Source organism: Jaculus jaculus, chromosome 10, assembly GCF_020740685.1.
Source record: "Jaculus jaculus isolate mJacJac1 chromosome 10, mJacJac1.mat.Y.cur, whole genome shotgun sequence".
Lineage (NCBI taxonomy): Eukaryota > Metazoa > Chordata > Mammalia > Rodentia > Dipodidae > Jaculus > Jaculus jaculus.
In genome coordinates this window covers 19413151-19428272 of record NC_059111.1, presented here as the reverse complement: position 1 = coordinate 19428272, position 15122 = coordinate 19413151, and the positions used below count along the sequence as shown (strand labels likewise).

At 49.1% G+C, this 15122-nt stretch overlaps 1 protein-coding gene across 1 annotated transcript in view; it reads left to right on the top strand.

Annotated features, from left to right (window-relative positions):
* The window catches only part of Celf6 (CUGBP Elav-like family member 6), a 39110-nt gene extending 32442 nt beyond the window's left edge, over positions 1–6668 (top strand). The window contains exons 4-13 of the mRNA XM_004666714.3: positions 1421–1549; positions 1665–1744; positions 1907–2050; positions 2141–2273; positions 2361–2510; positions 2729–2791; positions 3070–3150; positions 3247–3390; positions 3935–4090; positions 5048–6668. Coding sequence (XP_004666771.1) covers positions 1421–1549; positions 1665–1744; positions 1907–2050; positions 2141–2273; positions 2361–2510; positions 2729–2791; positions 3070–3150; positions 3247–3390; positions 3935–4062 — 1052 coding nt within the window. The 3' untranslated portion in view covers positions 4063–4090; positions 5048–6668. The remainder of the gene's footprint in view (positions 1–1420; positions 1550–1664; positions 1745–1906; positions 2051–2140; positions 2274–2360; positions 2511–2728; positions 2792–3069; positions 3151–3246; positions 3391–3934; positions 4091–5047) is intronic.
* The last annotated feature ends 8454 nt before the right edge of the window (positions 6669–15122 follow it).

Genomic DNA, 15122 nt, shown 5'->3' with positions numbered 1-15122 from the left:
ATTATTGACAACTTCCAGAATTATAGACAATAAACCATGGTAATTCTCTCCCTCTCCCCACTTTCTCCTTTCCAACTCCACTCTCCATCATACGTTTTCCCATCTCAGTTGGCGTCTCTTTTACTCTGACGTCATCATCTTTTCCTCCTCTTATGATGGTCTTGTGTAGGCAGTGTCAGGCACTGTGAGGTCATGGATATCCAGGCCATTTTGTGTCTGGGGGAGCACGTTGTAAGGAGTCCTACCCTTCCTTTGGCTCTTACATTCTTTCTGCCACCTCTTCTGCAATGGACCCTGAGCCGTGGAAGGTGTGATAGAGACGTTTCAGTGCTGAGCACTCCTGTCACTTCTTCTTGGCACCATGGCGCCTTCTGACTCATCCCTTCCTGCACCTCTTGCCACGCCCATAGGAAGTGCGGACAGGTGGAGGCATTAGTCTGTTTTCGGGTGGTCATCTAAGTCTAGAGACAGAACTGGTTCTGCCAGAGCATGGACATTCTAGGAAGGGGTCAGGGTAGGAGGACATGGGAAGTCAAAGAAGACGTCACAGGGCTCTGGGAGCCAAGCCAAGAGATGCAGTAGCAGGACTGGAGTGAGGGGTCAGGGCTCAGTGAGTACTGTGGGGAAAATGCTAATGCTAGAGGCTCAAAAACACAGCCTTCCAAGCTGGGCGTGGTGGCGCACGCCTTTAATCCCAACACTTGGGAGGCAGAGGTAGGAGGATCCCTGTGAGTTCGAGGCCACCCGGAGACTACATAGTGAATTCCAGGTCAGCCTGGGCTAGAGTGAGACCCTACCTCAAAAAAAACAAAAAAAAACACAGACTCCCTCAGCAGCCCGTTGGAGGTCAGGGTTCACCCCTCACTCTTCTGGTGCTCAGTGTCTGAGGACAAGGCAGCAGCATAAGACAATGTTTTCCGTATTGTCTTTTCATGGAGCCCCCCCCCCCCTTGATTTGAGCAGGAAAGGTCATGCATTCTGGCCACTGCCCAATGGTGACCAGCAAGGATATACTTCTCGACACAGTGTAAAGACCAGCGCCCCCTCACCTCCACCCTTAGCATGACAGAATGGTCTCCAAAGTCTAACAACAGAAAGTTCAAAACATTTCACATGACGCACATAGGGCCTGACCCACTCAACAGTACCACGAGTGTGTCACTCCCCAGAAGAGCGGTAGGAGCCTTTCTGGGTTTCTGCAGGTCCGGGGTTGTCCTGACCTAGAAATCTGAGCTGAGTTTCTTTCCTCTAGATCTGCCTGTAGGTCCTCCTGCCCCTCCCAGAGATCCCACCTTGGAATAGCAGGGCCTTCTCACTCCCTACACCTCCTCCCAGAGCTACAACTCTGGGGAGTCTAACAACATTGGGGGGCAGTCCCTGGGTCATTCCTGGCTTCCTTGTGTGCCCCCCCCCCACCCAGAGGACCGAAAGCTGTTTGTGGGGATGCTGGGCAAGCAGCAGGGTGAGGAGGACGTCAGGCGCCTGTTCCAGCCCTTCGGCCACATCGAGGAGTGCACTGTCCTACGGAGTCCAGATGGTACCAGCAAAGGTGACCGGAACTGCCCCTGGGATTTTCCTAAGTGACATTTTCTTAGCTTTTGAAGCTGGTGGTCTGAGCCCTCCGCCATCCCCAACTCTGTCTGTCTCTCTCTGTCATGTGCCAGGTTGTGCCTTCGTGAAGTTTGGGAGTCAAGTGGAAGCTCAGGCGGCCATCCAGAGTCTGCATGGTAGCCGGACTATGGCGGTGAGGATGGGGGGACCTGGGCTGAGGGTGAAGCCATCGGGGTGGGCGCAGGTGCTCAGTTCCTTGGGGCAAGGACTCAGCGGGGAAGGCTCTCGGCCCCGAGCCGGGCCCTGGGTCAGGACTGGTCACCGTGGCCTCCTTGCCTTGCCTTGCCCTGCTCAGGGCGCTTCCTCCAGCCTCGTGGTCAAGCTGGCCGACACTGACCGGGAGCGTGCTCTGCGGCGCATGCAGCAGATGGCAGGCCAGCTGGGCACCTTCCACCCCGCGCCGCTGCAGCTCGGGGCTTGCGGCGCCTACACCACCGCGGTAGGTGGCCGGCCTGGCGGGGGCAAGGCGGCTGGGTCAGGCCCCGGCAGCCAGAGGCCTCGCTACAGCCACCCTTCTTCCCGCCCAAAGATCCTGCAGCATCAGGCAGCGCTGCTGGCCGCCGCGCAGGGTCCTGGGCTCGGCCCGGTGGCCGCGGTGGCCGCCCAGATGCAGCACGTGGCCGCCTTCAGCCTGGTGGCTGCTCCGCTGTTGCCTGCGGCAGGTGAGTGGCCCTGATGACCCGAGCCGCGGCTGGGAGGACCCCCCCCCCCCGAGTGGGTCTGCGCCTGACCTTTCATCTCTCCAACAGCCAACTCTTCCCCCGGTAGCGCCAGCCCTGGCGGGCTCCCGGGCCTTCCAGCACCCATGGGAGTCAATGGATTCGGCTCCTTGACGCCCCAGACCAACGGGCAGCCAAGCTCCGACACGCTCTATAACAATGGGCTTTCTCCTTACCCAGGTGGGCCACCTTCCTGAAATGGAATGGGCACTAAAACCTGGGAGGCAAGGATCTGCTGGGGGGGGGGGGAGGGGGGAGAAGGAGTGTGGGGGAAGGGGTTCCCACACCTTCCCTGCTAAGTCTCCCAGCGGCCCTTCACCTCCCACACTCCCTGGGTCTCTCTCACCGGACCCTGCCCACCCGCCTTCACCGTGGGCTTCGGGCCCCTCTCTCTCCAGCCCAGAGCCCAGGTGTGGCTGATCCCCTGCTGCAGGCCTACGCTGGGATGCACCACTATTCAGGTTTCACTTGGGGCTGCGGGAGGGCCTGGGGAGGAGGGGAGGAGGAGGAGTTGAAGGCCCCCCACCCCCCAAAAAAATAACAGGGATATTTATGGGAGGGTTAGGCTCTTGTTCTAAGGAGTCAACCCTCCCGTCCAGTTCATTCTCAGTCCCTCAACAACCTCTCTTGGAGCGAGGGTTATGGTGAGCTGGGTCGAACTGGTCAGAGCTGGCCAGGCAGATGGAACTCTGGAGAATGGCCCCTGGGGGTCACTGCCCACTGCCCACTCTATCTCCAGCAGCTTATCCATCGGCCTATGCCCCAGTGAGCACGGCTTTTCCCCAGCAGCCTTCAGCCCTGCCTCAGCAGCAAAGAGAAGGTGAGGGGCTGGGGGATGGAGATCAGAGCCTTTGGGTGTAGGGGGTGGCTGCACTCAGGGTCCTTCCCCTGAACCAGCCTGCTACTGTTCCTTCAGGCCCCGAAGGCTGTAACCTCTTCATCTATCACCTGCCTCAGGAGTTTGGTGATGCCGAGCTCATACAGACATTCCTGCCCTTTGGAGCCGTGGTCTCTGCCAAAGTCTTTGTGGATCGAGCCACCAACCAGAGCAAGTGTTTTGGTGAGCTGAGTCCCATCTTTACGCCTCTTCCATTCCTAGCCTCAGAATTCCCTACAGACCCTGCATCGGGCAGTGGTCTCTAGAGACGGAATGTATGGGGCAAAGTGGGTACCCAAACTACTGAGGGTAAACCTGGACCAAGAACAAGCCCTGCTTCTAGGCTCACCTGGGAAGCTGGGGGTGTCTAGAAGATGGAACACCAGGAAGGCTGGGGCTTTGGGGTTTTGCCAAAGCAGGAGTCTGGATTTGGGACAAGAGATGACCTTCAGCCCCAGCTGCGGTTCTGAAGCCAGAATGGGAGGAGTGGGGTGGGCTAGGGTTGGACCAACACACTGCCACCCATCTGCAGCCGGGTTGCTCCCCATTCTTCCAAGAATCACACTTTGAGGAAGATAAGTCCGGTTGCCTTTATGAGTGTGTGTCCACGGAAGGCTATGGAAGGCTCGAAGGGGCCTGGGGAGCTTGGGAGATGAGTCTAGTCAAAGAGAGAGGAGGTCCCTGCCAAGCAGGCTTTCCAGCTAACCTGTCTGCCTACACCCTGCAGGATTTGTTAGTTTTGACAACCCAACCAGTGCCCAGACTGCTATTCAGGCTATGAATGGTTTTCAAATTGGCATGAAGAGGCTCAAGGTCCAGTTAAAGAGGCCTAAAGATGCCAACCGGCCTTACTGACCTGCTCTCACCAACCAGCTACAGAAAGGTGAGCCCCCGATGAATGCCCAGGCAAGTGGGAGCCTAGTTGACAAGACTGTCTCCCAATTTTGATGTTCTTTTGGAGACATTGGGGGCCACCCACCTCTGGGAAAGTCTGGGATAGAGAGAAAAGTCGGGAGCTAAGAGAGGGCTTTGAATGAAGATGAGATTTTTTTTCTATCCAAGGCCAGAGATGAATTAAACAGCCTTACTGCTTCCGCAATGTGGGAGAGACCATTTCCAGCAAATCCAAACTGTTGTTCTCCAGAAGTGGCTTCAGGAGGCCATAGGAGTAGAGTAGAGAATCTATGTAGGGAGGAGGTGACGGGGGGGGGGTGTGTTCATATGCCATGAGTCCTTACTTTATACTAAAGGTAATAGAAAACCATTGAGCAGGTAGAAGAAACAAGATCTAAGGACTGGGATATTAGTGGTGATGGAGGGAAAGAAGCAAATATCCTTAAATATCCTGCAAGCTGGGCGTGGTGGCGCACGCCTTTAATCCCAGCACTCGGGAGGCAGAGGTAGGAGGATCACTGTGAGTTCGAGGCCACCCTGAGACTACATAGTAAATTGCAGGTCCGCCTGGGCTAGAGTGAGACCCTACCTCGAAAAACCACAAAAAGGTAGGATCTTCAGGCCTGGTGGGGATTGGCGGAGTGATGACAAGCTCTAGGTGTCTGTCAGAGTGAGGGTCCCTGAGAGCTGCCTGAAACTTGGAGAGGTGTGCTGCCCCTGGAGTCCTTCCTGATTTTGCCTCATTTCAGCAACCCCGGGAGCTCCCTGTGGGACGTTGACTAGGGTCACCTGCCCTGACCTCGGGCAGGTGCAGGCTGATGCCAGGGAGAAAGGCCCAGATACTTAACTAGTTATCACTGAGAGAACAGGCTGCTCTTGTCTTGCCCTTTGGGGTGACTTTTGCTTCCCTCGTCCCTATCTCCTTACCAATTAATATCCAACACAGGAACTGAAGAGTGAAAAGAAAAGCACAGAAATGCTGGAGTGGCCCTTCCCGAAGGAGCAGCTGCAGATGGAGGTGGATCAGGCCCGGGGCTGGTGCCTGGGGTTCAGACCACTCATCGAGTGGGTTGTTCCAAGGAGCGCTGAGGCTGGCAGGGAAACCAGTACTGACTGAGGATCAACTGTCTAAGGGAACCAGCAGAGGGCCTCGGGGGTGCCAAGGGCTTCTCAGCAAGGGAAGCCCAGTCTTACTTTGTTCAAAAATCATATCATTCCTTAGCGTTTAGGGACCAAAGGACTATTGCTTTTTTTTAAGAATATATATATATATATATCTATATAAATTAAAACAAAGAAAAAAAACACAAGAAAAACAAAAACGACAATATAGACTCTCATAAAAGCTGCCTTTAAATATCCCTAGGAGACAGGGTGCAGGAGACCCTTGATAGCCCCAGCCTAGGCAGAGGAGGCTGTGGGAAGATCGTCCTGTGTCTCATTCCCTCCAATCCCACCCCTGCCACAGCCACTGTGTCCTTTTTTAAAATGATTAAGGACATGAGGTCTAGCCTTGTATGCAGGCAACAAGAGGGTTTATGGAAGCAGTGAGTTCACAACTCCCAACTCCCAACCTAGGCACCCCTGAAGAGGACCCAGGAGGAGCTCAGGCTTGCCCTGGTCTTTGACACCCCAAGGGGCACCTGGCCAGCAGGAGTGGGAACCCCTTCCTTCTCAACAGTCTTTTCCCCTGGAACCGCTGCTTCCCCGGGCAGGAAGAAAGAGGAACCCTTTCTCTTCCCAGTCCAGACCGACAGAGAGGCCTTGCCTTTGGCTGAGCTCACGAGACACCTCCTGTTTCCTCTCCCCCTTCGCCAGCCCCAGTGTCCCCTCGCTCCAGGCCACCTTCTGTCTCTTAGTCTCAGTTTGCCCACTTGTAAAGTAGAGTCGAGATATACCTAGTAGAGGGCTGTAAGCACAGACTTGGAAGGTTGCTGCTGTATATACTGCCATTGAGAAGGGGAGAATTTCTACGTAGAAACTTCAGAATTTAGAGGTCCCTCTTTACCCAGGACCTGGGAGGGAAGTAGATGTTTTGCCAAAATACTTCTTCATTCCTTTAAAAAAGAAAAAAAAAAAGTACATCTTTCCTATGCAAGAGTGTCTCATATGTGCTTATCCAAGGTGCTTCTAGATGGTGAGCAGTGTTTGGCTTAGAAGTGGTGTGTGCTCTGTCCGTCCGTCTTTGTCTGTCTGTTGTATACAGTGGGTGCCATATAAAGCTGATCACTGGTGGTGCTTCCCGCCTGCTTCTGTGAGATGGGCAAAAGATCCAGCCTAGTACACCGCAACTCACCTTGCCTCGGTCAGCCTTTATCTGGGCCTTCAGGGGCCTTGCACATGTTTCCCCGAGGGGATAATTCCCCCTTCCACCCGCACCCCCCTCCCAGTCAGACATTAACCTAGTCTGAGGCCCTACGTATGTGTGGGAGGCACTGTGTTTCCCCAGATGTTGCTGAGGCTGGAGGCTTCCGATCTGAAGTCACTCAATCGGTGAAGGATGTGGGGTGTGGGGGTGGAGGGTTCTTCCTTCATAACAGTTTCTAAGAAAACTTGTTCCCACCTGTCTTCTGTCTTTGACTCGTTTTTGGAGGGAATGGGAATGAAAAAAAAAAATAGACTGGGCAATAAGACTGTCAGTGGGGTACACCCACAGATCATTTCCAGCAGGGAGGGGAGCCAGCGCTGGGGTCCACGTGCACCAGTCCCCTGCACACCTTGGCCACATGTGGACACGTAGAGCACCTGGGTGTGCAAATGGATATACATCCGAAAGGGCAGAGGCCTCTCAGCGCCAGGTGCTAAGCAGCGTGCTCGGGTTTAGGCTCTTACCAAATATCGGGAATTAAGAGGAAAGACAGAGCACCAATGTAGGCATAATGGAGGGACACACAGCAAAAAAAAGTACTAAGTCAGGCTTTTGTGGGGGGCGGGGAGCAATACAAGAAAGGCTTCCTGAAGGATTAAGGAGGAGGAGAATCATCAGGAATGAACTGGGACATTTAGACGAAGTCTTTGGGCCGCTACATCATTTGGAAAATCTATATTCCCAAGTAATAATACTTATTTTCGTTGACGTCCGGCTACAAATCATGTTGCATCTGAGACAAGACTTTTCCTATTCAAAATTCTACCCTGAGCCTTAATTCATGGTTGAGTCATGTCAGGAAACTTGAAACTTACTTCAGTTCATAACAGAGTGTGAGTGAGGGGCTAGGAGATTGAAGATTCCCAAGTTGCCCCTCCCAAGATGGTATGATCTAGATCAGGGGTCAGCAAGCTATGATCTTAGGGAAAAACCTGGCCTATGACCTATTTTTAAAAATATATTATTATTTGAGAGAAAGATAATGAAGCAGATAGAAGGAGAGAGAGAGAGAGGATCCATCAGGGCCTCCAGCACTGCAAACTCCATACACATGAGCCACCTTGTGCATCTGGCTTATGTGGGTACTGGGGAATCAAAGCTGGGTACTTCGGCTTTGCAGGCAAGTGCCTTAACTAAGCCATCCCTCCAGCCCTTGTGACCTATGTTAGTACTAATTAAGAATGGTTTTTATACTTGTAAAGGGTTGTCAAAACAAGAAGATGAGACAAAGGCCATAGGTGGCTCACAAAGGTGAAGGTCCTTTAAGACAAAAAGTTTTCCAGCCCCTGATTAAGAGTGTAGAAGGTCTGTATAATGTCTGAGCCTGATCAGCATGGCGTTCTGTCTTTGTTTGTGTGTTCATGTATTAGTCTAGACCTTTTCAGTAACAAGTATCAAAAGTCAAACACAAACATCTTTAATCAACAGGAAATTAGTTTATATAACTGAAAGATCAAAGGGTGTACCAACCGCCACGGGCCTAGTGGTTAAAATAATGTCTCTATCTCTTGACCTAGGGAAGACTGGCCAGCTCTGCACATATGTTCACCTTTATAGCGGAACACTAGGGCCTGGAGAGATGGCTCAGCAGTTAAGGTGTATGCCTGTGAAGCCTAAAGACCCAGGTTCGATTCTCCAAGTCCCACATAAACCAGATGCACATGGTGGTGCATGTGCCTGGAGTTTGCAGTGGCTAGAAGCCCTGGTACTCCCATTCTCTCTCTCTCTCTCTCTATCTCCTTTTGTTTCAAGTAAATAAATAAAATAGATAAATAAAATGTTTAAAACTATATCTTTAAAAAATCAAAATAAAATAAAATGGAGCACTAGGCCATCTCTGAAGGAGAGGGAGAAATGAGTTCTCAAAGGAAAAGACAATGGGTAGATAATGCAATATGAGCCCAGCACATTTTACCAATTTTTTTTTGCGGGGGGCATCTGCCTATACTTTCATTGACAAACATATGGTTCCAACATGCGCCAAACAGTGCAATGATCCTAGATGCAATCAAAACACGCTCATTTTCCAATGAGAGACATAGCACTACCATGCTCATTCCCAGTCCAGGGTCTCTTCTTGAGCAGATCTGGATGTGACTCCTTAAGACATTGCACCCTATGGCTAAGGAAGACCAATTTGTCCACCCCCACATAAACATTAGGAAATAGTGGAACAAGACCGGTTTACAGTTTTTGAAAACTCTTCTCTTTGGAATAAGGTAGAAGGGAATGGACCTCAAACTGGTAAAGTACTTTTCTTGCAAGCATGAAGCCCTGAATTTGGACCCCCAGCATTCACACAAATACTGGCCATGATATCATGCCCAACCCTTGTAATCCCAGACCTGGAGAGGTAATCTGAGAGGAGTTTGTCAGTTTTTTGTTTTGTTTTGTTTTGTTTTTCGAGGTAGGGTCTCACTCTAGCCCAGGATGACTCACTATGTAGTCTCAGGGTGGCCTTGAACTCACAGTGATCCTCCTACCTCTGCCTTCTTAATGCTGGCCTTAAAGGCTTGTGCTACCACATCTGGCTATGTCAGGGTTTTTTTTTCTTTTTGGTTGGTTGTTTTGTTTTGTTTTTGGTGGATTTTTAAGGTAGGGTCTTACTCTAGCCCAGGCGAACCTGGGAATTCACTATGTAGTCTCAGGGTGGCCTTGAACTCACAGTGATCCTTCTACCTCTGCTTCCTGAGTCCCAGGATCAAAGGCGTGTGCCACCATGCGCTGCTGAGTCTTATCAGTTTGATGTTGCATTTTGGGCCGTCTGAGGATCTTTAGGGCTTGGGAACTGTGGGGAGAACACTCAGCCTTCAACAGGGCCTCTGGAATGAATTCCTTTTTCTAGATGCAATCCAGATCTGGTGGATGCAGGGAGGAGAAAAAGACATTTAATCTGAGATGCTGCTGGTGACCTCTGACCTCAGAGGAGGCTCACCCCTTCCTCAGTGGAGCAAAGCAAGCATGGGACACCTTCCAAAAGAAGATTCTAGAGAAATGGAAATCCCAGAACTGCCTTGATCCTTCCCAGCTTCAGTCATAGCCTGTGGGCATCCACTGTCCTGTCTATTCTGGCCTCCATCATGACAGATCTGAAACCTAGTAAGGACTTAGGGCCTGCTCATGGCCTCTGGACCTCCCCTCATGACTAGTATTTTTATATGTTACATTCTAGAGCCTGGTGTTCTTTGGGTCAGACAAGGAAGGAGAAAACCTGTTAGGTTCAGGTAGCTCCAAGCCAGTGCTGGCCATGCAGCTGGTTTCCAGCCTGCAGCCTGGATCTGCCTGGATCTCCCAGCTTGCTCCTTTGCCCTTTCTCAGTTCACACACGACACAGACTTGATCACCGTTTTGCAGACCTTATTTACCTAGCTAGTCCTGACAGGCTGCAAGCCGGATCAGGCTTTTCCCAAGAGATTCACTTTGATGCTTAGCAAAAGGTCAAGGAATTGTGAAGAAAGCCCCTAGAATGAGCCTAGGCTTCCAGGTAAATAGCCCACAAATGGCCTGGTATGGTTACCTTGGCACTGGGCCCTTGCGAGAAAGCCACTGGTCCAAGGCAGATTTAGAGCATTTGAAGTAGGAAAAAACCCAGCTATGTCCTCAGGACCCTCTTTCTACCTCACTGCTAGGCCCTAGTGTTGAGATGGTTACTTTAATTGCCTTACCGATACTATATCTTAACCAAAGACTTCTAGAATGCAGACCCTGAGGCAATTATTAAAATGATGACTTTGAGGGCTGGAACGATGGCTTAGTGGGTAAGGCGTTTGCCTGCAAAGCCAAAGGACCCAGGTTCAATTCCCAAGGAGCCATGTAAACCAGATGCACAAGGGGGTGCACGTGTCTGGAGCTCGTTTGCAGTGGCTGGAGGCCCTGATGCACCTATTCTTTCTGTCTCTGTCTCTCTCTGTCTCTCTCTGTCTGCCTCTTTCTCTATCAGATAACTAAATAAATATAAATAAAAACATATGAAAAATGATGACTTTGGGGCTGGAGAGCTTGCTCAGTGGCTAAGGCATTTGCCTGAGGAGCCTGACAACCTGGGTTCGATTCTCCACTGTCCAAATAAAGCCAGATGCACAGGGTGATGCATGCATCTGGAGTTTGTTTGCAGCGGCTAGACTCCCTGACATGCCTGTTCTCTCTCTCGGTCTCTTCTTACAAATGAATGAATGAATAAGTAAATAAATAAAATATCTTTTTAAATGGCTTTGGGGATGTAGTGATAGTGAGGGTTGCCTCACTGTGTTGACAACTGCTTCATAGGAGCTGTGAAGAAAGAGCCGTTCACATGACAGAAACTAGCTTGTCTGCTGCACATGGTGGTTGTGAGGAGAAGCTATGCCTTGGATCAGTTCACCCCCAGGAGAGGTCTCAGAAGGGATTTGTCCTTCCCTTCTCATGCTCCATTGGCCAAAGCGCATCCCATGGAGCAGCTCCCGCACACGGTCTCAGTGGCATCAGCTCCCCGGACCTTTCATGTACATTTCTACCAATGATGCGGAAGAGGCGGAGCTGCTTGGCAGAGCCAGGGTGCCACCAGCAGATAAAGGAGGTGGCCTACGGGATCCGAGAAGGCATCTACGGTTTGTACCTAATACCTTGCACCCTGTCCTCCAACACTCAAAGCCAAGGGTCCTAAGTACCCGGATCCCAGCACTGACTTTCAAGCCAAATAAACATTATTTTAATAAATGGTAAAAATTATATGTATACCAAAGAATTGTTTTAAAATAAATTTCTTTATGATTAAAAAAAGAAGAAGAAGAACTGTCAACACATACCCTGCATAACTTGTTAGAATGTGCAATTGGGCCTGGCTGAGGTATAGAATGCACAGGAGAGGGATGAGAGGTAAGTAGGGGGCCAGCTTCATAAAAGCAATATAAATGTTGGGCTGATAGCAGTAGGGAGCCACAGAAGTGTTTGAGGTCAGATTCGGGTTTTAGGAAGAGAGGAATGACACTAGGATAAGAAGTCTAGTGCAATAGTTCTGGTGGAGAGAGAGTAATATAAAAAATGGTTGAGGGCTGGAGAGATGGCTTAGCGGTTAAGCGCTTGCCTGTGAAGCCTAAGGACCCCGGTTCGAGGCTCGGTTCCCCAGGTCCCACGTTAGCCGGATGCACAAGGGGGCGCACGCGTCTGGAGTTCGTTTGCAGAGGCTGGAAGCCCTGGCGCGCCCATTCTCTCTATCTCCCTCTATCGGTCTTTCTCTCTGTGTCTGTCGCTCTCAAATAAATAAATAAATAAATAAATAATTTTAAAAAAATGGTTGATTTGGGGCTGGAGGGATGGCTTAAAGCTTAAGGTGTTTGCCTTAAGTCTAAAGACCTAGGTTCAAGTCCCAAGTGCCCATGTAAACTGAATGCACAAGGGCGTGCATGCATCTGGGGTTCATTTGCAGTGGCTGGATGCCCTGGCACACCCATATTCTCATTTTCTCTCTCTGTCTTCCTCTCTCTATCCTTCTCTCTGGGTTTGCAAATAAATAAATACAAAATATTTTAAAACTTGCTTAGGGCTAGAGAGATGAATTAGCAATTAAGGTGCTTGCCTGTAAAGCCATAGGACCCAGGTTCAATTCTCCAAGACCCGCTTAAAGCCAGGTGCACAAGTTGGCACAGGCATCTGGATTCTTTTGCAGTGGCTAGAGGCCCTAGAGCACCAATTCTCTCTTTCTCTCTTTCTACCTCTCCTCTCTCTATCTCACATAAATAAATTAAATTAAAAATTTTTTTTCAAAAGCTTTCTTTCTTTTTTTTTATTTGGTTTTATGAGGTAGGGTCTTACTGTTAAAAAGCTTTTTTTTTTATAGAAAGAAAACAAAACAAAACAAAACAAAAACCTTTTTTTTTTCAGTAGCGAAAGTGTGGATTTATTAAGAATGAAAAAGGAGGGCTGGGGAAATGGCTCAGTGCATACAGCACTTGCTGTGCAAGTGGGAGGCCCTGAGTTCAGATCCCTAGCACCCATGTAAATTTCAGGGGGCTTTGACAGAAATACACAGAAAATGAAGACAAGATCCCTGGGGCCAATAGCTAGACTAGCCAAGTAGTCAGTCCTGGGTTCAAGTGAGAGACTCTGCCTGGCATGCCCATTCTCTCTCTTCCCCTCTCAAATATATATCTATACTAGAGATGAAGGGCAATTGAAGAAGACACTCAGTATCAACCACTGGCCTTCACATTCATGGGCACACATATGCATGTACCCCCAGACATGTGTGCCACCCCCACACCACATACACATGCAAATAAAAAGTGAAAAGGAAATTTATTTATTTATTTATTTATTTATTTAAGAGCAACAGACAGAGAGAGAAAGTGCAGATAGGTAGATAGAGAATGGGTGCACCAGGGCCTCCAGCCAATGCAAAGGAACTCCAGATGTGTGCGCCCCCTTGTGCATCTGGATAACATGGGTCCTGAGGAAGCGAGCCTTGAACCGGGGTCCTTAGGCTTGACAGGCAAGCGCTTAACTGCCAGCCATCTCTCCAGCCCTGAAAAGGAAATTTTAAGCACACTCAATTTCATAGAATGGGAGTGAGTTCAAACAGCCCTGAGACTCTAAAGGCTTTTATTTTATTTTATTTATTTATTTTTATCTCCCCAGCCCCTTTCTGTTTTTTATTTCTTTCTTTATTCATTTGCAAGCAGAGAAAGACAGACACACAGAAAGAAAGAGAATGGGTGTGCCAGAGCCCCCAGCCACTGTAAACGAACTCCAGATGCATGCACCACTTTGTGCATCTGGTTTTACATGGGTACTGATGAATCAAACTCTGGTTGTTAGGTTTTGTAGGCTAGCACATATCTCTCCAGCCCTGTTTGTCTTTCCTTCTTTCTTTCTTTCTTTCTTTCTTTCTTTCTTTCTTTCTTTCTTTCCTTTTCTTTTTCCTTTTTTTAATTAACAACTTCCATGATTATAAAAAATATCCCATGGTAATGCCCTTCCTACCCCCACTTTCCCCTTTGGAACTCCATTCTTAATCATATCCCCTCCCCCTCTCAATCAGTCTCTCTTCTATTTTCATGTCATGATCTTTTCCTCCTATTATGATGGTCTTGTGTAGGTAGTGTCAGGCACTGTGAGGTCATGAATATCCAGGCCATTTTGTGTCTGGAGGAGCACGTTGAAAGGAGTCCTTCCCTTCCTTTGGCTCTTACATTCTTTCTGCCACCTCTTCTGCAATGGACCTTGAGACTTGGAAGGTGTGATAGAGATATTTCAGTGCTGAGCACTCCTGTCACTTCTTTCCAGCACCATGATGCCTTCTGAGTCATCCCAAGGTCACTGCCATCTGAAAAGAGAAGATTCTCTACCAAAAGTGAGAATCGCATTAATATAAGGGTATGAACATTAAGAGACGTGCTTACTGAGCAGTTTGATAACAAAAACTCTCTCTCTCTCTCTCTCTCTTTTTTTTTTTTTTTTTTTTTTTGGTTTTTTGAGGTAGGATTTCATTCTAGCCCAGGCTGAGCTGGAATTCACTATGTAGTCTCCGGGTAGCCTTGAACTCATGGCAATCCTCCTACCTTTGCCTCCCAAATTCTGGGATTAAAGGCATGTGCTGCCACACCTGGCATTAAAAAGCTACTTATTTATTTATTTTTGGTTTTTCAAGGTAGTGTCTCACTCTAGCCCAGGCTAACCTGGAATTCACTATGTAGTCTCAGGGTGGCCTTGAACTCACAGAGATCCTTTAACTTCTGTCTCCCAAGTAATGGGATTAAAGGCATGTGCCACTACACCTGGCTTAAAAAGCTTTTTAAAGAAAGATGTTGGGCTGGAGAGATGACTTAGTGGTTAAAGCGCTTGCCTGTGAAGGCTAAGGACCCAGGTTTGATTCCCCAGTTCCCACATAAGCCAGATGCACAAGGTAGTGCATGTGTGTAGAGCTCACTTGCAGTGGCTAGAGGTCCTGGCACACCCTTCTCCCCCTCAAAAAAAAAATAGATAAACAAGTAAAATATATATTTTTTTAATTTTTTTGTTCATTTTTATTTATTTATTTGAGAGTGACAGAGAGAGAGAGAGAGGCACATAGAGAAAGTGAGATTGAGAATGGGTACGCCAGGGCTTCCAGCCACTGCAAATGAACTCCAGACATGTGCACCCCCTTGTGCATCTGGCTAATGTGGGTCCTGGAGAATTGAGCCTTGAACCAGGGTCCTTAGGCTTCACAGGCAAGCGCTTAACCACTAAGCCATCTCTCCAGCCCAAGTAAAATATTTTTAAAGGACATTCTGTTTGTTTATTGAGAGTGACAGGTAGACACAGAGAGAAAGAGGCAGATAGATAAGAGAGAGAGTGGGCTCCAGCCACTGCAAATGAACTCCAGATGCATGCGCCCTCTTGTGCATCTGGCTTACATGGGTACTGGGGAATTGAGCCTCAAACCGGAGTCCTTAGGCTTCACTGGCAAGTGTTTAACCACTAAGCCATCTCTCCAGCCTGTAAAATATTTTTTATATTTTATTTTTGTTTATTTATTTGACAGAGAAAGAGGGAGAGAGAGAGAGAGAATGGGCATGCCAGGGCCTCCAGCCACTACAAGTGAACTCCAGACTTGTGCGCCCCCTTGTGCATCTGGCTAACGTGGATCCTGGGGAATTGAACCTGGGTCCTTTGGCTTTGCAGACAAGCACCTTAA